A 21,714-nucleotide genomic window follows, 5' to 3' on the forward strand; every position below is an offset into this window, starting at 1 on the left:
AATGTTGCTGGTCTCTATGGTGATGTCACCAGCCACAGGGGTCCACCCTCCTTCATGGTACCATCTGGTCCAAAGCAGAGACGGACCTACGACACACACACACACACACACACACACACACAGGCCACTGGTGAGGTGGGCACAAGTGAATCCCATCTGTTTTCTCTTGCCTTAACCATATGACTCTCATTTCGTCGACTGCACTGATGACACGTATTTATATATTTATATATAATTCCATTTAACATGTTAAATACGAACCAGGGTCATTGTTGCAAATCTTAATATGTCACTAAGCTCCACCCATTTTAGTGACATATTAAGATTTGCAACAATGACCCTGGTCCGACCCTGGATCTTCCATTTCTTTGCCACCTCAAAGCTTCAGGGTCTTCATTTCAGTCCTGAGTTTGGGTTACTGTCTGTTCTGAGTTTCAAATCTTCTCCCAGTGTCCACTTGACGAGTTTCCCCCAGGTTCTCTGCGATTCCCCCAGTGTTCCCGGGATAAACTCTGGATCCACTGTGACCCTGACCAGGATAAAGTGTTTACTGAAGACATACAGTATGATGTAAAGCATTGATCTTCTCTTCTCTCAAACATGCCTCCGTATAAAAATCCATCATTTGGTCATGTTAGCTGAGAAAACAACATGCCCAGATGGTTTAGATGGTTAAGAGTAAAGATTAGCTTTTAATACTGATTTTCCATAGACTAATTCCAAGGGTTCGATTAGAAAGTCTGACAGTGCTGCCGTGTGTTTGCCGCTCGTGTGATGGCAGAATGAGAAGGCGCTCTTGTCCCAAAAACAAATCACTGCAGTTCTGAAGGCAACTTTACCTCAGAGGCAGAACGAAATTGGGACGGAAGAAAAACTGCCTCAGAGGCAGCATGGCATTCCACTGTTTAACAGCTGACACACAACAAAATATTAGCAACAAGCTAGATATCCAAAAAGTTCACAGCTAACATTAACTAGCCATCTAGATAGCTAGCAAGCTAACAAGCTTGTCATTTAGTCCTTGTAATTCCTTAAAGATTAAACTTTTTTCCCCCATAATTTTTCAAAAATTTAATCTAAGAAAACATGCATTTAACAAGACCAGATGTGTTACAAACTCATGCTATGCAATGCTAGCTCATTTTAGCTTCTCTGCTGTCAGGATGCCTAGACTTAGCAAATACACAAAATATGGCTAACTAGCACCCATGCTAATAGGATGAAGACATTAATGACATTCTAATGTTTATTTAATAATTTTCCTTTTAGGCTATAAATAGGGTGAGAAGTTTGTACTTCCAGAGTGACCTCATCAATCAAAATCACTGAAAATAAAGAAAAAAGAGATGATGAGAGAATGTACTTTTCTTCTACCCATGACTTTCAGGAACATGTGACTTGTGGAATGTTCCAATTATTTTGTAGGAGGGGTGTAAATGCTAAGGTAACAGGGTTGAAAAATATTAATGCATGCAGTTTTGGTGTATGTGTGTGTGTATGTATGTGTGTGTGTGTGTGTGTGTATGTGTGTGTGTATGTGTGTGTGTATGTGTGTGTGTATGTGTGTGTGACAGACTCATCAGGAACATTTTTCCTTTAAACTTATTTCTGCTCCCTCTCCCTCTCTCTCCTTCTGGCATGTAGAGGGAGGCAGTGAAGCACAGCGCAGCAAGTTTCTGTCTGTCACAATCACACATTTCCCATTAATGTGACAAACACATAGTTGACATCCAATTTCCCCCCAGTGCGTGCCTGCTTCGCAACAAAATGGATGACGAAGCTGGGAACCAGTTCACTGGAAAACCCCGTTTCTCTGTCTGTCGTTCGGGGACAAATCTACACCCATAACATCATCATGCACATGAATGACATCTCAGTGTATAATAAGTGAAAGACTACGAGCTATGACGAAGATAGAGAGAAATGTGCAGTGACAGGTTGTCATTGTGTACATGCTCTCTAGTATAGTCACACACACACACACACACACACACACAGGCCTACAATCTGTTGTTGTTGTGAAAAGTGCCTGTGAAATACTTCCTTGTCAGAATAATCAAATTGCGTACGTCACTCTTTGAAGCCTGAAAGCAGTATACTGTTAATTGGACGAACACAATGTAACACGTATAAGGAGATGTGACGTATTATTACTGAAGACTGGACGTGGCCTGTAAAGAGAACGTATTACCACGTCACTGTGTCATCATTAATATCACTGAGAGAACCAAAGCAGAGTGGGAAAGCTTTATTTACTAGGAAGCACTGCCATCTCCTGGCACACTGACGTGATCACCGACGTGCTTAAGAAGGCATCAGTGGCAATACACAAAATACACAAAATACACAAAAACAGCAGCAGAGTTTATGCATGAGATTTAGTATTAACTAACAAAATGGGGTAAATATTGTCTCCAGTGGAGACCAGGGATTACTTTAACGCATTTCATCATAAACACCTATTGCATAACTACGAATGTGTGCATTATAAAAATATAAAAAATAATGTGAAGTATCAGTACAGTACTACATGGTCATGCGTGTTTAACCCAAAATGTTAACTTTAACAGATTGGCACTACTCTCAGTGTTTTATGTAATTAAAGATTTTGCTGAGTTGGAGTTAAATGATGTTTCCAAAGGTATTTTTATTATCATACCAAAGACCCTACAGACCCAGACGCCATGGTTTAGGAAAGAAATGCCTTATAAGATATTAAATTCCTTATTTTTGTCTAAACATTTCTTGGTGGCGTGACAAGTCACAGCTCCAGGGTCTGGAGTTACCGAGTTCAACGCTGACTTACTGGGATCTGGATCACTGTCACGTCCTCCACGTCCTCGGGTTTCCTCCAGAAACTGGATTGGCCACTCTATGCATGGCACTCTGAGATGAACTGGCATCCCATCCAATGCGCATCTCCCGCCTCGTACCCGATTCTCCCGAGGATATCGTTCAGATCCACCATGAACACTGACCAGGATAATGTGTTTACCGAGGATGAAAGAATGACAACTTCCCATTCCTTTTTATATTTCTTATACTGCCTTTTCTCCTTCAGAGTTGATACATCACTATCTCCATTCTACTCCCTTTATCTCAGTCTCTTTAGATGCACATTGGAGAATTCTGCAAACGTAATGTGGAAGGAAATTTTTATTGATCTAGTGTCTTCCATTTTGTGTAGCTGCACTGCTGAATCAGACAAATGTAGGGGCGTATAATCAAATTAGAAATAAAAACCAAAATTGTGTCTGCAAATGACGTGCAAGCGGCTGGGGGAGCCTAAACAGATCCGTGTGGCACCATATAGCACTTTCTAGTCTCTCAGGAATTTTCATTTGGTGCTAACAAATAGGTAATGGTCGGTCAAGTAATATCTCAACCAGGGAGGTCTTTCCATTAAGATATCATGATCAAAAGTGACAAATAATGCACTCAGACCAAGCTCCAGCGCCGGAACAGAAACATAGCCACAATCCATGGCACTAAGCAGATGCTTCTGGGAATAAGACTTAAATATAATGCTTACTTATTCCAACCTACATATGTTGGGTAATAACTTTGCCGAAATCTTGGATTTAAAGTGTCTTGGAAAGTAATTGAGAAATCACAGGGTGCCAAGATGGAGCAGTTTGTTAAGGAGAGACAGCTAGCTTAGAAAAAAAACAACCCATTGGGCTTAAACAGTAGTGAGTCAAATGCATGCGGGTGGCATCAAGGTATAGAGCTAATTATACTTCAGCATTAATTCTCTTCCATTCCTTATCTAAAAATAATGATTGGCCTGCGTGGGAGCTACTAGCCTATTGTACTGCTCTTCTACTTAAAACATTAGAAACAGAAGCTTAAAATAGATAATACAACACCACTGGGATCATTCTGGAGTTAAGGGACTTTTCAGTGACAAACTAAGATGCTTTTTAAATACTCATTTCCAATCGGGAGTCAAGAGAAGCTCACGAACTTGAAATGTTATCTCCATTATTCTGTAACAGATATCCTGAGAACCTAAATGGAAGCCTAACTGAAACCGGCACGGCCTTGTGAGGCTTGCTCTCAAGGAGAACAGCAAATATAAATATATCACTATATAATATCTAATATAATTCATTTTACAGATGGGCACCATGTGTCTATTCACTACCTGAAGGTGTGAGTGTGTGTGTGTGTGTGTGTGTGTGTGTGTGTGTGTGTGTGTGTGTGTGTGCTGCTCCGAGATGGACTGACATCACATCCAGAGTGTGTTCCTGCCTCAGAGTTCCCGGGACAGGCTCTGGATCCACGGATGAATGACGAATGAACGAGTTTGACAGACAGTACACAATTTTGGAAAGTAGAATCTTTTAATATATAAATTAAAATACATAGTTAGCAAAACACCAAAGATGTGTTTAAAATGTTTAGCAAACAGATTAGACAGGATTACGGATTATTTGTTTAGCCCTTAGTTTCTCCAAGGTTTTCTGTTGGAAAGAGGGACACAAGTTTAAGAAAAAAAAACCAAAAGATTAAAAAATCAACAATGAAAAACACACACACACACACACACACACACACACACCTGCTAAATGTACAATCCTGAATGGATCAACTGTTGCACTCTAGACTCTACAGTAAGGACAGTGTTATATATTCAGTACAGAAAGTCCCCATAGTGAGGGCTGAAATTCATAAATACAGTACAGTCGCTCCTTACCATTCTGAACTCTTTTGCTTTTTCTCGGTTCTTTGCAGAAGCGTCTTGGCAGCTGTGCAGCTCCCTCCTGTGCTCCACTTCCCCCAACTGACTGCATGACCTGTACAAAGGGCACAGTACTCAGTACTAAATAATTCTCCTTCCATAAAATAAATATCAGATGAATTATTCTTTTTAAATTCTGATTTGCAAAGTTTAGTAGAATTAAGACTAATAGAAATGTACCTATCAGTAGATCGGGACATCTCTGTCTCGTCAAAGCTTTTTTGTGGAAGAGTGCTAATCGTCACCTCGCCATGGTTCTGCAGCCTGGACACTTCTACCGAAAGAGACAAATGCACCTCGGTATCTTTCCCCCACCTCTACACAGCATAGAGTGAGCGGTCTGTACTGGTAAAAACGCTGCGGACTTTGGTATTGTGTTTCTGGTTTCAGGAACAAGTCGTCTCCATTCTTCCCCATGTCAGTCAACACAGCTGGACACATCTGGCTCATCACTGCTACAGTCCAACACTTTCAGAGTTTTTACTATTTTAACAATGAATAATTTTCCCAGTACTTTTTTACTGGACTCTAAAAGGTTAAAATAGTAAAGGTTATTCAGTACATGGTAAAATAACTTGTACTTCAGTAACTTATACTTCAGTAATCTGTACTATGGGAACTTAAACTACAGTAATTTGTACTTAAATAAATTTCTCAACAAACTACAGTAACTTTCAGTAAGTTGTACTTTGGAACCTCGCACTCTGTAACTTGTACTCCGATAGCTTGTACTTTAGTAATAGGTGCTTTAGTAACTTCAGTAACATACTACAGTAACTGTGCACTTTGGTCGCTGGTACTTCAGTAATTTACACTTTGGTAAATCTGGTAACTTACACTACAGTAATGTTTACTTCAGTAACTCACACTCTATAACTTGTACTCGGATAACTAGTACTTTGGTCACTTGCATTTAACTTATTTGTACTTTGGTAACTTCAATAAATGACACTACAGTAACATACGCTGGAGAGAACTGAAGTGTCCTGCATGCTTTAAGTGTAATTTGGTAACTTTAGCAACATATACTACAGTAACTTATACTACAGTAACTTATACTTCAGTCATTTGTACTTTGGTAACTTCAGTAACTTCTGCCTGGGCGAGTAAACTGTACTTCATGCAGTCTCATGCATTTTTTAAGTATGTATAGTTCAATGGCTGGAAGTCCAATCAATTAAGCTTAAAAGATGCATATGATGAACGAATTGTGTGTCTTAATACAGACTTAAGCGAGTACTTAAAATACGTCAGGTGTCTTGGTCTTACCTTCGTGTGAGACAGATGCTTCTAGATTCCTTAATTCGCTATCGTTCCCCTGCAAAGGTATTGCAAACAATATATGATTAGAGTATACAAGGAGGTATTCGAATTTACCCACTTTACTACAATTAACTGCTTTTAGCCATGAGAATTATTATTTTTTTAAAATTAATGTAGAGATCTTGAACAAATCTGCATCAATGCACCAAGCATCAAACTGTTACAAAGCACCGATACTGGAGACTCCTTCCAAAAATATTACAGAAAACATCACCATATCAACAATTACACGATTGTTAAATAACGGCATGTTTATGATATTTTTAACATCTGTTTATTATTAATGTCAAGTATCATTTAAAAGTTGTTTTTTTTTAAAATTCCTTATATTAGACTTATTTTAGAGGACTAAAACAACAGCACTAAACATTAGTTTTAAATATTGTCAAAATCCGAGTACCGATTGTTCTCACAGCACTGATGGGGATTATTTATAATGGATCAACGTGTAATATTTTAAAAACAAGTAGTTATAGTATAAATCGTTGAGTGATCTTGCTCCTTAGTTGATGGAGAGACCGACACACTGCGCTGTATCTGAATACGATTTCAGGCTCCTCAAGCATGCTCATCTCATCGTCAAACTACTAGAACGACATCCCAAAGCTTAAAATGAAACAAAACAGGATGCCTCAGCACGCGTGTACAGTTAAAGCAGTGAACAGCTTTATACGAAGACGAATTATTAGGTTCTGTCTTTATGAATTCTTACCAGTGTCCATTCCCACTGGGGAACGCCTGCAGACGCAGATGATGATTGGCCATCTGTACTGGAGCCGTGCTGTGGAAATCCACAGTCAAGCCAATCAGAGGCAGTTGTGTCTGTGTTAGTGTTGGAGTCCTCCACAGGTGGATTTAATGGAAGTCGGAGAGTTGTGGAACATTCCGTCATGTCGTTGTTTGTGATCTCAGGAGAAAGAGACTGAAAGGTATCTGATTTGATGCAAGGAAAAAAATATATATATATTTTTAAAAATGTACTGTACTATAGCTTCATACACTTGGAAGATTTGTCTTTTCTTTCCTTGTACGAGTCCGTACCCTGCATAGTGGTATTAAGGGAATTGCTGTCCTGCAGGTTGCACTGTAGCGGGAGCGTTGGTAGTTGTGGTGCTGCGAGTGTTCCAGGATCAGTGTTCTGCTCTGCACAGAAACTTAAAATTGCGTTCCAGTTTTCCGGAGCAGTTACTTCAGAGACGCTGCCTCCTACAGGAAATAAAGCAAGGACAAATCAGAGCACAAACACACACAAACACACAGAAAAACACAGGCAAAACCCTACAAATGTACAGAACATCAGAGCAAGGATCTCAGATGACTCGTGATTGGAAGCTTGTCAAATCAGGCAGCTCAACACACACTCCAGGGTGGATAAATCAGTGGTCCAGGCGCTCTGGACAAGCAAGTTTTGGGTCAAGGTTATTAGGGTTTTATTTGTAGAGAAAACTCTACCCCTTTATGATGTTCACAAAACAAAGGTTTTAATATGATACGTAGCAACGTTCAAATGCAATGCATGTCACAGTGGTGTGTATTATTTTAGTATTTTTATTTAATTAAAAAAAAAAAAAAAAGATAAGCCAGTCGTGGGTGTTTGTGTATGTGAAAGAGATGCTGCTTTACTCCAAGTGTGTCACACCGGGGCAGAGCTGCCTATTGGGTGAGAATACGCAAATGTCCTATTTGGATAGAAAATGGGTGGGGGATTAAAAAAAACAACCTTTTTTAACTTTCAAAAAGGATTTTATCCTCTCATGTGTGTTCATAATCGTAATCAAAATCAGTGCCTATACAAACTGCCCTGAGGGAAATGATTTGATTTATCTAGGCTTATATTGGTGAACAGTGTGTGTATAGCTGAACCTCTAGGACCTACTCTGGATAAAATGGGCACCTGCAATTATCTGTACCTGTGTAAACTGATCTGAGGGATTTGTCCAGCTCTTTAGTGTATTTGTTGATGATGTGCTGTAGACTGTTACTGCAACGCGAGGAGTCTTTTGTCTCGAACAAACTACCACCACAGCAGGCGAGAGAGGCTCCAGGCCTTGCAGGAAATTCATTACTGTACAAAGAAGAATCTGAAGGAGAGAGAGAGAGAGAGAGAGAGAGAGAGAGGGAGAGAGAGAGAGAGGGGGGGGGGAGCGAGGGAGAAAGAGGGAGAGAGAGGGGGAGAGAGAGGGAGACAGAAAGAGAGAGAGAGAGGGAGCAGGAGAGAGAGAGAGAGAGAGAGAGAGAGAGCAGGAGAGAGAGAGAGGGAGAGCAGGAGAGAGGGAGAGAGAGAGAGAGAGAGGGAGCAGGAGAGAGAGAGAGAGAGAGAGAGAGAGGGAGAAGGAGGGAGAGAGGGAGAACAGGAGAGTGAGAGAGAGAGAGAGAGAGAGAGAGGGAGAGCAGGAGAGAGAGAGAGAGAGAGGGAGAAGGAGGGAGAGCAGGAGAGTGAGTGAGAGAGAGAGAGAGCAGGAGAGAGAGAGAGAGAGAGAGAGAGAGAGAGAGGGAGAGCAGGAGAGAGAGAGAGAGAGAGGGAGAAGGAGGGAGAGCAGGAGAGTGAGTGAGAGAGAGAGAGAGCAGGAGAGAGAGAGAGAGAGAGAGAGGGAGAGCAGGAGAGAGGGAGAGAGAGAGAGAGAGAGAGAGAGAGAGGGAGAGCAGGAGAGAGGGAGAGAGAGAGAGAGAGAGAGAGAGGGAGAGCAGGAGAGAGGGAGAGAGAGAGAGAGAGGGAGAGCAGGAGAGAGGGAGAGAGAGAGAGAGAGAGAGAGGGAGAGCAGGAGAGAGGGAGAGAGAGAGAGAGAGGGAGAGCAGGAGAGAGAGAGAGAGAGAGCAGGAGAGAGGGAGAGAGAGAGAGAGAGAGAGAGAGAGCAGGAGAGAGGGAGAGAAAGAGAGGGTGAGTGAAAGAGTAAGAGTGGAAAAACATCAAAAGGTGCAATGTCTTGTCGCATTGTCAAGGCAAAGGATGTAAGGGGTTTTTTTGGTGTGTGTATGTTTTTAAATGACTGAAGACATTAACATACCTGCAATGTTGAAATTGGGATCATGTTCACTAGAGAAGTAGCTGCCTGTTGAGAGGGTGGTGGAAGAGAGAAAATCTGGCACAGCGGAGGCTCCATCATTTGGTAAGACCAGCTCCAGCTACACACGAGGACCATATGATTACAGCATATAGTAACTGTTCAAAAAATACACACCCAACTATATGGCTCATTCATTCTCAAACATTAATACATACACAACGTTTATCTAATAGCCATACGAGGTAACGGGGTCAACCTGAAGGGGCCACAGGAGTAGCAGAACGGTGGTGTAGAGAGCTAGGATTAGATAGTGTAGATGGAGAACACACTCACCTCCTCGACCTGCTGCTGCCCTGTAGAGTCTGTACCTGAACCATGAAATCAGAACGGACACTGAAGAATACGACCCGAATTTGGTGGTTGTTCCGTTAATACTGTTTATATGCTGATTTATAAAGACTCCAAATGCAAATAATTTCTGAAATGTAATTCCTAAATCAAATACTGGATCGCTTTCCTAATGTGAATTGCCCTTAAAGGAACATAATTACCTGCGACTAGTTATCTGTAAACGTTTACCCACACGAGTTCAGCTACCTGAGTCTTTACCTGCACGTGAAGCTGCCGATTCCAGCTGTAGCATGTCTCTCCATGACAGTTTGCTGGGTCCGCGTGTGCTGTCCTCTGACCTCATGACCTCTGAGCCTAAGCTCGGTCCCTGACTGCTCTCAGAGCTCACGGCGGCTGGGGTCAAAGAGAGACTGCCGGAGGTGGAGTAATCGGAGCACTCAGCTGACGAGCTCTCCACACACACCTCGGCGGCTGAAATGAATCAGACAGACGTATACAGTTACAATCGAAATGATTCAGCCCCAGTGCAAATCAGCTTTATTGACAAAATGTACAGACTTTTGTTCGTGATGAACAAATCAAACAAAAGCAACTGAAATAGTTCGACAGAACGAACGCTGCAAGTGGTTTCCCCAAATTCAACTGAAAATGCAACTTTCTCCAGTCTCAAAATGAACACCGCTCCTAATATAATATAAATTAACAAGCTAATAATTAATAATCAGACCGAGAGCCCAATCAGAATAAACGTCCACGTGTGCGCTCGAAGGGAACAGAGTATCAATTAATAAAAATCGATATCCGACTGGACGAGGTTTCAGTAATCTTCTAAAGAGAAGAAAAGATGGTTCTGGACACCACCAGATCAAACCGGCGCACTGATAAACCGAACGAGCGAACGTGCGTATGTTTGTGTACCTGTATCCTGCATGGTAACATTAACTGGAGTGTCCACTTCCTCAATGGTGCTGAGTTTGTGCTGTTCAAAATCCTGCAGGAGGATCTGGAGCGTCCGCGGCGGGCAAGAGACCGGCGGATTCACTCGTACGCCACCGCTCGCTGACTCGAACCGAGGATGTTCTGCAGATACAGGACTTGCTATACAAATCATAATCACAGGATCAGTCAGGATTGTGGCATGTGCTTAATGAAACATAACCATCAATAAAACAACTATAGGACGATAAATCAGTCGGTTAGCTAATTATCAGCCCTTCGTAAGTTGCAGTGGGAACGTCGGAGAAGGAAAAACAGTCAAACGTGTAGGACAGTGGGTACTCCGAGACCTGTGCTACAGTATACGGCATCTTGAATGAGACATGGTGTTAAATAAATATCAGTGTCTCACCACTGGACTCAAACACCGCAGTTTGTTGGGTGTGGGCGTGGCTCTGACTCGGTGTTGTAGAGACCGGCAGGAGTTCATTACTCTTCTTATAATCCGTCACATGAGCGTCCATAACAGCACTGAAGTCCTGCATTCCCAGTGAGACTGACTGCTCCGAACACAAAAGCAGAAATATTATTATTATTATTATTATTATTATTTCAGGCACACACTAGCCTTTAACACAAAATATATTTTTCCTTGTCCCCCCCCCCCCGCTAGTCCTTGTTACCTTCGCATGCTGTTCTCTAAGTAGCGCATGCAGGGCATCTCTGTGTTTTCGTATCCGATCTCTGACCTGCTGATTTTTCTCCATTTCTGAATCCCAACATGGCTCACGGTTCTCAACCTCTTCCTGCAGCACAACACCACGATCTGTTGAGGCCTGCTGAGAGATCGGAGTGAGGTGTGCGGGCGGTGCCGGAGAACGCCTGCTTCGCAGATACTCCAGGAACACGGCAGGGGGCAGTAGAGGAACTTCTTGACGCTCTGATGTTCCATCTGAAAACCTCTTGTCTAATGAGGAGCTGGCTGCTGGTTGTGGAATCGAAGCCAAGCCATCCTCTAGGCGTGAGTGAGAGATACTGATGGGTGCGGAGACAGGTTGTGCATGGGTGTCTGGGTGTGTGGTTCGGGTGGGGCTGGGACCAGGTAGAGGAGGCTGAAAGAGCAGTGTTGGGTCTGGACGGACGACGACGTTGTGGCTTTGTTTTTTATTCGCCGCTGGCGTCTCACGAGGGATGGGAGAGCCAGCGTCTTTGTCTGAAAGGTGTGTGATTGCAGTCGAGAGTGTCCCGTGAGGCAAAGAAGGAAAAGAGCAAACGGTTTCCTCATTAGCTGAACGTGGTGGTGGTTGTGATTGTCCTGCTGCCATGGAAACAGGAGCATAGCGCATCTTCAACGCTTGCTTGTATTCCTCAAGACTCAGACAAGCGTCATCGATAGTCTTCTTATGCAGTCTAAAACACACAAACGCACAGCTTTTAACATGTCCATCATAACGACATAACACCAAGACAAATCACATGAAAGCAATGACTTTTTTTTTTTTTGCAAATTATATAAAAGTCCTCAGAAAAAGAAAAAAAAACCATCTCTATAGGATCCGTGTAACTGGAGAAATTCCGTAGTGCTGAGAGAGAGAAGCGCTGCTCATCATCACATGCAAACTAACCGGTTCTGCTTCAGGAGTCTTTGCTGATACTCTCGGAGTCTCTGTATGTGCATACTGTCTGATAGAGCGGCCGACGCCTTCACCTGGTCAGAAACGAGCAAGAAGGTTTTCCACTCAAACGCACAATATGATCATTTCCCAGTAAGAATTACTGAATTCCCATTATGAATAAAACAATGTAACCAGTTTGCACATATCCTTAAACCCTAGCCTAAAAGCCCACCTCAGGTGAAGGTTTGGAAACCATTTCCTGTGGTGGTGGAGGTGGTGTTGGCATTTCCTGTAAACTACACATCCCAGAAGGCACTTGCAGAGCATCCTGTAGCCTCTGCCTACACAGCTGTGCCTCCTCTAGCTGAAGCTCCAGACTCCGCCGTTTCTCCTCCAGCTCCTGTAGCAGGGCAAACTGTTCCTGCTGCTGCCTCTTCAGCTCCTCTTCCTGGACGAGAGAGAAACCCGAAGAACACGTCAACACGAATGGGGAGACTCCTGCTGCTTGCGGTACAGTCAGGAGCCTCAATGATGTAATGCACTGCTCATTCCTAATAATCCAGCTACAACTAAAGATCGAGCGATATTGATTTTTTAATAACTGATATCGATTGTTTACATGTTTACATGCCCGATATTGTTTCTGGTTTTTACACAGTGATAACGACACCACTGAACTGAACAAACCATTTCATTTAGGATTTAAATTCCTCCTTGCAGACAAAACAAAACAACTCTTATTTATACACCGGTATGTAGAAGGGTCTGAAAGAGTGAAAAACATAAAATAAAATAAAAAACAAATAAAGTGCACTATTACTAAAGTGCCTTGTTTTTTTGTTTTTTTTTTTTAAATAAAAGCTTTGATGAGGTAAAAACAGTTAAAACAAATAAAGCACATAAAAATAGTTCTAACAATTTTTTTTAAAAAAAAACAAAACACAAAACAATCTAAACCACCTGAAAATAAATAGCATTGCTACTTTAGTGTAGTATACGTGACCTGTGCACACCGTTGGTGACTCGTCTCTCCTCAGCTGCAACTGCACTGCAATGGCGGTCAGTACTGTGCGCAATACTCAACACGCCCACAAGATGTCGCCACTTATCGGTGAAACCGATATTAAAAAACCGATGTCCGATTATGGAAAAATGCTTAAATATTGGGGAAAATATCGGTAAAACCGATTATCGGTCGATCTCTAGCTACAACCAAATGTCATCGAGTTTATGAACTAAACCAAGCACACGTTCCACCTTCCACTCACCCTCGCGCTCCTGTCCATTTCTATGTTCTGGTCATCGGGCTGCAGCACGGGTCCAGACACAATGGAGTCTTCACTCACCTTGGAATCTGAGAAAAGGAGGGGTATAAACAAGAAAACAAACCAAGCTAGATTCTCCAGCAGATTAAATGTTAACGATACCAATACAGGTGAAATAAAACAAGCAGACTAACTATTTTCTGCCACTGATGTGTCAACTGTGCCTTCTTCCAGACTAGAAGCTTGCTGCCATTCCACATTGCTCGGTGATCCATGTTCACTGATGGTGTTCTCCACTCCGACCCTTCCTTGCCCTACTGCAGGCTCCCTCCTGCTCCACTCGTCCCTCTGAGTCCTGATGCGACCCAGCAGCCTCCTCAGAGCCATCCTACCCGTACCCTCTGCAGGCACTGAGGACCCTAAAACACATCCACCAGAGAAAGGTTAATAGTGCAACTTGTTATTTCGACAATTCACTGTGCATAAATGAAAGAAATTTTTATTTCCTCACTCATAGACTGGCTTTGAGAAGCGTCATCATCATCCTTCTCACATGGTGTCTCCTTGGGTTCAAGGGTCACATCCAGGTCCAGGTCACATTCATGTCCGCTGTCAGTTTTAGAAGACGGAACAGGAGGAGGAAGAGGCTCGGACACCGACTGAAGTCCCAAGTCGTCTCTGATCTCTGGAAAAGCATCAAACCAGTCAGATTTTAGTTCTGTAAACTGAAATCGATTTATTATACGTACACACACCTCAACACGTCACACCAATAATGATGCATTTAATATACTCAGTATTACCACAGAGCGTAGAATTCTCCAATCTGACCTGTCAGAAGAGGTTGATTAACTTTCTACAACACACTTTTATGTTAACGTGCTTGACTCTAATACGTTAGCGTTTCTATAGTAACAGCGAGTTATGCTCAACATACGATGTATACACACAAATTTGTGTTGCTATTCAGCGAGGAGAAACGCTGAATACGATATGTCCTGGTGAAGTTTTCTGTGTTTTATTTATATCTTATCTGTATTTGTATTGTATTTATTACACTGGTAACATGACGAGCTTGCTGAGACTTGCTGATGGGATGACGGTTTATAGCTTACGCAATAACAGGATAGTGCAGTCTCAAAGATCTTCCATAACATTAAACGTAAATATATAAACGGATAAAAATTATTCCATGTCGTACAGCAAATACGTTCAAATTGGAGAGGAATCTTGTCGAAGTGGGAAAATTAAGGATGTGTCCCGGCTAGTTTTTTATTTTTTTTAAAAGGCTTGCTGCATTTTAATGACGTAATAATAATAACGTCATGGGAAAAACGCACTGGAGGAACGGCTCGTCTACCTTTATCCTCAGTGCACAAGTCCTGAAAGGCGATTTCCAGGTCTCTCTGCTGCTCGGCTCTCGTGTCATCACGTCTGTAGAGCGGTTGGAAGATCTGCGCTGGCATGCTGTTCACCACGTGCCTGCGCCGCTGCATCTCGGCCTGCTGCAGCCGCTCCAACTCGCACAGCAACCTCGCGTTGTTCTTCCCAACACACACACACACACATTATTTAATTAGAATGATCTGGAGACTTGACATGCATTCGTGTCCATTTAAAGAGGGATACGTCTCGCTTAGATCACCTGTATGCCTTTTTCCTTACGAAGAGCATGGTCTCCTCGGAGTCGCGCCCGCTCAAGTTGTTCCTGCCGATCACGGACTTCATCTTTCTCCAGCTCCTCCAGCCGCCGAGCCTCCAACGCTGCTGCCTCCTGAGCATCCGGCTGCAGGAATAAGAACCGTCAACCAAGTGTCAGAGAAGGAATATAAAGCCCGATCTCAGCCAATGGACTAACAGGCAACAGATATGAAGATTATGATAAAGCATTCACAAAGCAGGAGTCTAGTTTTAATTCCCTGCAAGAACAAAACGTCTGCACAAAAGGATTTTATTCGTCAGTTACTCATCACACCTACAGAGACACGAGCACGTGCGTGTACCTGGACGGTATCCGATTCTCTGTCCACCGCGGTCTCTGGGATGTGGTGGTGTGTGACGGAGTAATGTTCCACTTTGGACACTTTGGGTTGTAGTGGAGTCTGAATCGCAACACTCTGATAAAAACAAACAAGGACAGAAAGAGGACAAAACATTTATTACTTGCTCTTTCATCCATCAATTTGTAAAGCAAGCAAACAAACAAACAAACAAACAAACAAATAAATAAAGAGTTTGGCCAAAAATGACAAATTGTCACAAGCCAAGACACATGTATCGTTGAAGAAACGTTCACGTCTTCAGTTTGACTAATGCAGCTAACAAGTGAAGCTTACAGCTACCAATTTACACGCACTGTCCACTTTATTAGGAACAAATGCACATTCATGTAGTTCTCTCATCATGTGGCAGCAGCAGTGCAGAAATAATCACGCAGATACAGGTCAAGAGCTTCAGTTAATGTTCACATCAAACATCAGAAGGAAGTATCAGCTCAGTGACTTTAACCGTGGCGTGGTTGTTGTCAGTTCAAACCCCCCCCACCCCCCCACCCCACACACACACACACACACACACACACACACACACAGAGGTCTCTAGAGTTGTACACAGAATGGTGCAAATGGGCTCCTATTAAAGTGGACAGCGAGTGCATCATGCCGAAATCAAACGCTTGATGCCATTAATAATAATAATAATAATAATAATGAAAGCAGTTCTATGTATTAATAAAAGACACCTGTATTAATTACACTTCAATATACAGATCAGATTAAAAACAGTATTATCTATCATCCGAACTATGTCTAACTTACGTTTCTGCCTTTAAATGTAGGCTGGGTCATGCCTTCTACCCAAGTCTAACGCTGTCTAGATACTAAACTATGTTCTGAGGAAGAAATCTGTCTATAAGGTGGCTGCGTGTTCAAGGATTGTTCAAGCTGTACCTCTATGGGGTCAGGGGCTGAGTGAGGAAGGCTGGCGATTTTTGCTGCCCTCTCCTTCTCCACCATCAGAGCCTTCTTCCGTGCGTCGACGTGTCTGTGTTCGAACGACATAGAACAACGTCTGCTATTAATACCCCTTTATTCAACACACGACACGGATTACAATGTGCTTCAGTCTCAGCCGTCATGTGCAGAAAAAAAAAACCCACACTTGCTCATCTCAACGGTAATCAACGTGTCATTTTTAGGAAAGAGAAAGAAACAGCTCGGTGAGGTGAACAGGTGAAAGCGACATGTCTGCCGAAAGCGACATCTATCTTACCGATTCCGCTGCTCCGCTTCAACCTGTCTTTGGGTGATGAGGTTTTGGAGAGCCTTCTGATGCCTCTCTGCTGCCCGTGTGTCGTTCTGCTCCTTTTTCAGAGCCAGAGCTTCCCGATTCGGCTCCTGTACACACGTACACACGTTTCAAACACGCTAAACTGTTAAAAGCAAACACATTCCCGATGGCGGTAGCAGCTTGCGCAAACGTATTACACAAATAATTAGCAGCACCACCACCAAAATAATAAAAAGAAAAAAAGCTCTGTAAAATAACTTAAGATAGCTTAACAGACTATTTAGCTAGCTTACATTGTTAGCTAAATGTTGTTTAGCTATACACAGTAACACATTTCCTTACGCAAAACATACTTATTGTACACTGGAAATCGTCTCATGGGACATTTTCAATCAGTATAAACAAATGAATCGTAAGACTGTTATAAGATTAGTCAGGACACCGTTGGGTTTCTGTGTGTAGAGTATCATGACTGTAACTCGGCTTTGTTTCAGACCACGTCACAGATCTTTCTCGTGGACCGATATCAGCAGAGTTTAAGCCTGCCACTGGAAGGCACGGACTGTGTTCTCTTTCCACTCACATTTTGTTTGGCATTGCGGTGACCCTGACCCACATCTTGGAGGTTTTCCTTGTAGAGTTTCTCCAGGGTTTGTATTCTCTCTCCTCTCTGCTTTTGCCACTCATCCCGGAGCGTCGTGGCGAGACTCTGCAGCTCTCTCTCTCTCCTCTCCTGCACTTCACGCCGTACCTGCAGCGCAATGTAGCGCTCTTGTTCCCGTACCTTCAGTTCAGAAACAAAAACAACTTTTATTATACAACGCTGTTGACATGTAAGCAAACAGAATGATGAGTCTGTGAGTAAATCTGGGTGAGATTAGGGGCTGGGGGAGATTTCAGTTGTACTGCATGCACTTCTGTTTTGCTGGCAAACTGTTAGTCAAATTAAATATCGTGATGCGTATCGTGCATCATAGGCATGTCGTCAGGTACCGTAAAGAGATGATATTTGATGAACTGATGGCATTTTCAGACCCTTTTGGCAATAGATAGATAGATAGATAGATAGATAGATAGTTGAGCAGTAGTGTGTTACAGGCTGTTTCAGTGTTATTTTCACGCAGGCCAAAAGAAACGAGGCTACGGGTCTTGACACGTGAAATAATTAGTGAAAACTTTTTGCACTATATTACATAAACAAGGCAGTTAGGTTAGTACTGGTGAGACAGACAGATAGACAGAGAACTGAATTTTAGTCTTTTTAGATAAACACACAGACAGATAACTGAACTGCACAATTTTAGGTATACCAATGGATGGATGGATGAACAGACCAACAGACAGACAGATAAATAGATAGACAGACAGACAAATAGATAGATAGAGAGGTAAACAGAGACAGATAACTGCACAATGTTAGGTATATGGACGGATGGACAGACAGACAACTGAACTGCACAATTTTAGGTATACAAATGGATGGATGGACCAATAGACAGAGAGATAGATAATTGAACTTTTCTCATTTTAGACAGACAGACAGATAGATAGATAGATAGATAGATAGACAGAGAGATAGACAGACAGACAGGGAGATAGATAACTGAATTTACTCTTTTTAGACAGACAAACAGACAGACAGACAGACAGATAGGGAGATAGATAGATAGACAAGAGAGATAGATAACTGAATTTACTCTTTTTAGACAGACAGACAGATAGATAGACAGATAGACAGAGATAGATAGAGAACTGAATTTACTCTTTTTAGACAGACAAACAGACAGACAGACAGATAGATAGATAGATAGATAGATAGATAGACAGATAGAGAGAGATAGATAACTGAATTTACTCTTTTTAGACAGACAAACAGACAGATAGACAGATAGATAGACAGAGACAGACAGGTAGATAGATAGACAGACAGATAGATAGACGAGAGATAGATAACTGAATTTACTCTTTTTAGACAGACAAACAGACAGACAGACAGACAGATAGATAGAGAGAGATAGACAGACAGACAGAGAGATAGATAACTGAATTTACTCTTTTTAGACAGACAAACAGATAGACAGACAGACAGATAGATAGAGAGAGATAGACAGAGACAGAGAGATAGATAACTGAATGTACTCTTTTTAGACAGACAGACAGACAGACATAGACAGACAGACAGGACACTCTTGTGAATGTAGCATTACTAACTCACTTGCTGTAATCTCAGTTTTCTTCTTCTCTGCACTTCTTCTCGGATCAGTTGCTCCTCCTCATTAGGACTCAGTCGACTCACCTTGGTACTTTTTCGTTTCATCCTCCAATATTTATTCTGATGAGCTTTAATTGTAATCACTTTAATTGCAATTTTAAAAAGCTTTAATTGTAATTGTAATCACTCAACTGTGTGACTCGCAATCTAGTTTATCTTGAACTGTGGCTAATCCGCTGGAATCGGGTTGTTTAGTTTAGCAAATCATCTCTCCGTGGCTCTCCGACTGGTGTGAACCTACATTAAAGGGCTGGTGTATAAGATATACCTGACAGTAGGAAATACCTGACGGTTGCGTTTGCTGAAAATCCATGGCAACGTGTCTTTTGAACGCACCGCCTATCCAAGCTGGGTTTGACAGTTAAATAACTTGCGTAGCTACCTGGGTTACCAGATAAGCAAGACAAACTCATTGTCAACTCATATATTAAACTGCAATATCGACACTAAAACGTAACGTTACATTTTAATTAACATTCAAAATATATTACCATTATATGCTACATTTACCTTTTTAGCAATGAAATTATTAATCTAACGCGCGAAAAAAAGTTAAGTCAACAAGCGCTGACACAAATTTGCACTAGATACGGAACATTATCTGGCAACCCAAGAACCTCCGCCACCGTATCAACAATAGTTTATCTATTTCCGGTTGTCAGTAAACTAGCATATCGCATCAAAAATAATTCGCCGTAGCTGAATACTGACTACTGATTAGGTTAAACACATCATTTTAAAATAAGTATATAATTTAATGTTTGAATGTAGTCTTTGTTTTAATCCACGCCAGGAACTAATCCACAACAGAGGTTCTTCCGTTTTGAATAGACCGCCTGTTCCTTTCTCCAAGATGGCGGCTCAGAGCCAGCGCAGCTGTCTTCTTCCTCGATTTGAAGCTGTTTAAAGGAGTTCTACCGCCACCTGGTGGACTGGATGTTTCACTGGCGCCCCAAAAGCCCAACACCAAAAACACATACACTTAAATGAAACAATTTCTTTTCTCCATCTATATAGAATAATATAGGTCTTTATAAGTCTTCGTTTTTACAAATTAATATTTTACGTATCTTTTTGTCTCCTTTTTTATTTGATTTGATTATAATAACATTTAAACAGGACCAGGATTGAATCCCTGTTGTGGCTAAGAGCATGACCTAGTGGCCGTAGATTGTTACTACAACACCTTATTAACGCCTGTTACCTGAATAGTGATACCGGAGTTAGCTGAGTAAAACAAAGCTATTTATTGAACACATTAATTAAATTTTATTTGTATAGCGCTTTTATAATTACTGTAGATATGATCACAAAGCAGCTTTACAAACATCCAGATGTAGATTTCTATTTGGTTTGTTAATGAGCACGCCAGAGGTGAAACTGGGGAGGGAAAACATCCTGAGACCACATGGGGAACAATCCTTGAATGGAACCAAAGACAAAGAGCAGGTTGTGAATAAGAATCCTGGCACAGATACTCCGATCAGCCATAACATTAAAACCAGTGACAGGGGAAGTGAATATTGTTGATTATCTCGTTACAGTGGCGGGATATATTTATTAGCCAGCAAGTGAAGTCAGTTCTCAAAGTTGACATGTTGGAAGCAGGAAAAATGGGAAAGCATAAGGATCCGAGCGACTCTGAGAAGGTTCATATTGTGATGGCTAGACGACTGGGTCAGAGCGTCTTCCAAACGGAAGGTCTTGTGGGGTGTTCACCGTATGCAGTGGTTAGTGCCTACTAAAAGTGATCCAAGGACAAACAGTGAACCAGCAGCAGCTTACCTGTGGAAGAGACGGCACCAGGATGCACTATGGGAAGAAGGGAAGCCAGGGGTGGCAGTGTGATGCTCTGGGCAATGTTCTGCTGGGGAAACTTTGGGTTCTGGCGTTCATGTGGATGTTACTTTGACACGTACCACCTACCTAAACATTATTGCAGACTGAGTACACTCCTTCATGATAACGATAATATCAGTGACCTCTTTCAGCAGGATAATGCTCCCGGACACACTGCAAAAATTGTTCAGGAACGGTTTGAGGAACATGACAAAGAGTTCAAGGTGTTGACTCGACCTCCAAATTCCACAGATCTCAATCTGACGGAGTGTCTGTAAGATGTTCTGGACAAACAAGTCTGATCCATGGAGGCCCCACCTCACAACTTACAGGACTTAAAGGATCTGCTGCAAACGTCTTGGTGCCAGATACGACAGCACACCTTCAGAGGTCTTGTGGAGTCCATGCCTCGATGGATCAGAGCTGTTTTGGTGGCACAAGGGGGAGCTACACAATATTAGGCAGGTTACCCATTTGTAGTATGCAGGTGAGATTATTTACAGAAGCAAGGGTGAGACTTCTTATACTCGAATATTGCTACGAATACATCTTTAGCTACATTTATTTCATTATTATTTTACATATCTACACAGTACTCAGTACTTATTGATTGATAGCACTGAAAACACTTTTTTTAACGCTTTGATACTTGTTGATATCACCAAAATTTGGAAGATATTTGGTATATCTGGAAAAGGACCCATTTTAGATGCAAAAAAAAAAAAAAAAATCATCTTCTGTTGCAGCTTTGCCTCTGGTTAGTCCTCACAAGATCTAAACACAGTGGCCACCACGGCAAGGGAAACTACGTGGAATAAACTGCTCATTTAAAGCCTATGAAGTAATTTCACCCTTCTTCTTGTGCGAGCAGTCATAAATACCACTGATTGGCCCTTTAAAGCCCTGTGACTGCTTTTATATAACTGTGTGTACATTCGTTCCAGCTGTGTTTAGTACAGAGATGAGATGGTGGTGTGTGTGTGTGTTCCTCTAGGATTTGTTCTAAGGCCTGGTCTTCCTGTTCCGCATCATCCTGCGTAAGACGACACCTCATGCATAGGAAGCACCACCCTGA

The 21,714-nt window shown here is 42.0% G+C and overlaps 1 protein-coding gene across 4 annotated transcripts; it reads right to left on the reverse strand.

Annotated features, from left to right (window-relative positions):
- Window positions 1-3,270: 3,270 nt before the first annotated feature.
- cep295 (centrosomal protein 295) lies at window positions 3,271-21,686 on the reverse strand. 4 transcript variants are annotated; one of them, XM_053632118.1, is made up of 25 exons: window positions 18,744-21,686; window positions 17,112-17,312; window positions 16,511-16,635; window positions 16,189-16,282; window positions 15,244-15,357; window positions 14,886-15,026; window positions 14,601-14,784; window positions 13,752-13,925; window positions 13,435-13,659; window positions 13,244-13,329; window positions 12,208-12,423; window positions 11,985-12,067; window positions 11,043-11,769; window positions 10,772-10,919; window positions 10,342-10,521; window positions 9,682-9,894; window positions 9,406-9,440; window positions 9,073-9,190; window positions 7,978-8,148; window positions 7,109-7,273; window positions 6,780-7,000; window positions 6,014-6,062; window positions 4,925-5,018; window positions 4,700-4,799; window positions 3,271-4,466 (listed from the first exon to the last, which is right to left on the reverse strand). In XM_053632118.1, the coding sequence occupies exons 1-25, from the start codon at window positions 18,843-18,845 to the stop codon at window positions 4,416-4,418; spliced, it is 4,017 nt and encodes a 1,338-aa protein (XP_053488093.1). In that variant the 5' UTR covers window positions 18,846-21,686; the 3' UTR covers window positions 3,271-4,415. The 4 variants fall into 4 exon arrangements, 3 of the variants coding, with proteins under 3 accessions (XP_053488093.1, XP_053488094.1, XP_053488092.1); XM_053632119.1 differs by lacking the exon at window positions 3,271-4,466 and having other exon boundaries at window positions 4,510-4,799; window positions 10,342-10,503; XM_053632117.1 differs by lacking the exon at window positions 3,271-4,466 and having other exon boundaries at window positions 4,510-4,799.
- Between the last annotated feature and the right edge of the window lie 28 nt (window positions 21,687-21,714).

Source organism: Ictalurus furcatus, chromosome 9 (genome assembly GCF_023375685.1).
Source record: "Ictalurus furcatus strain D&B chromosome 9, Billie_1.0, whole genome shotgun sequence".
Classification (NCBI taxonomy): domain Eukaryota; kingdom Metazoa; phylum Chordata; class Actinopteri; order Siluriformes; family Ictaluridae; genus Ictalurus; species Ictalurus furcatus.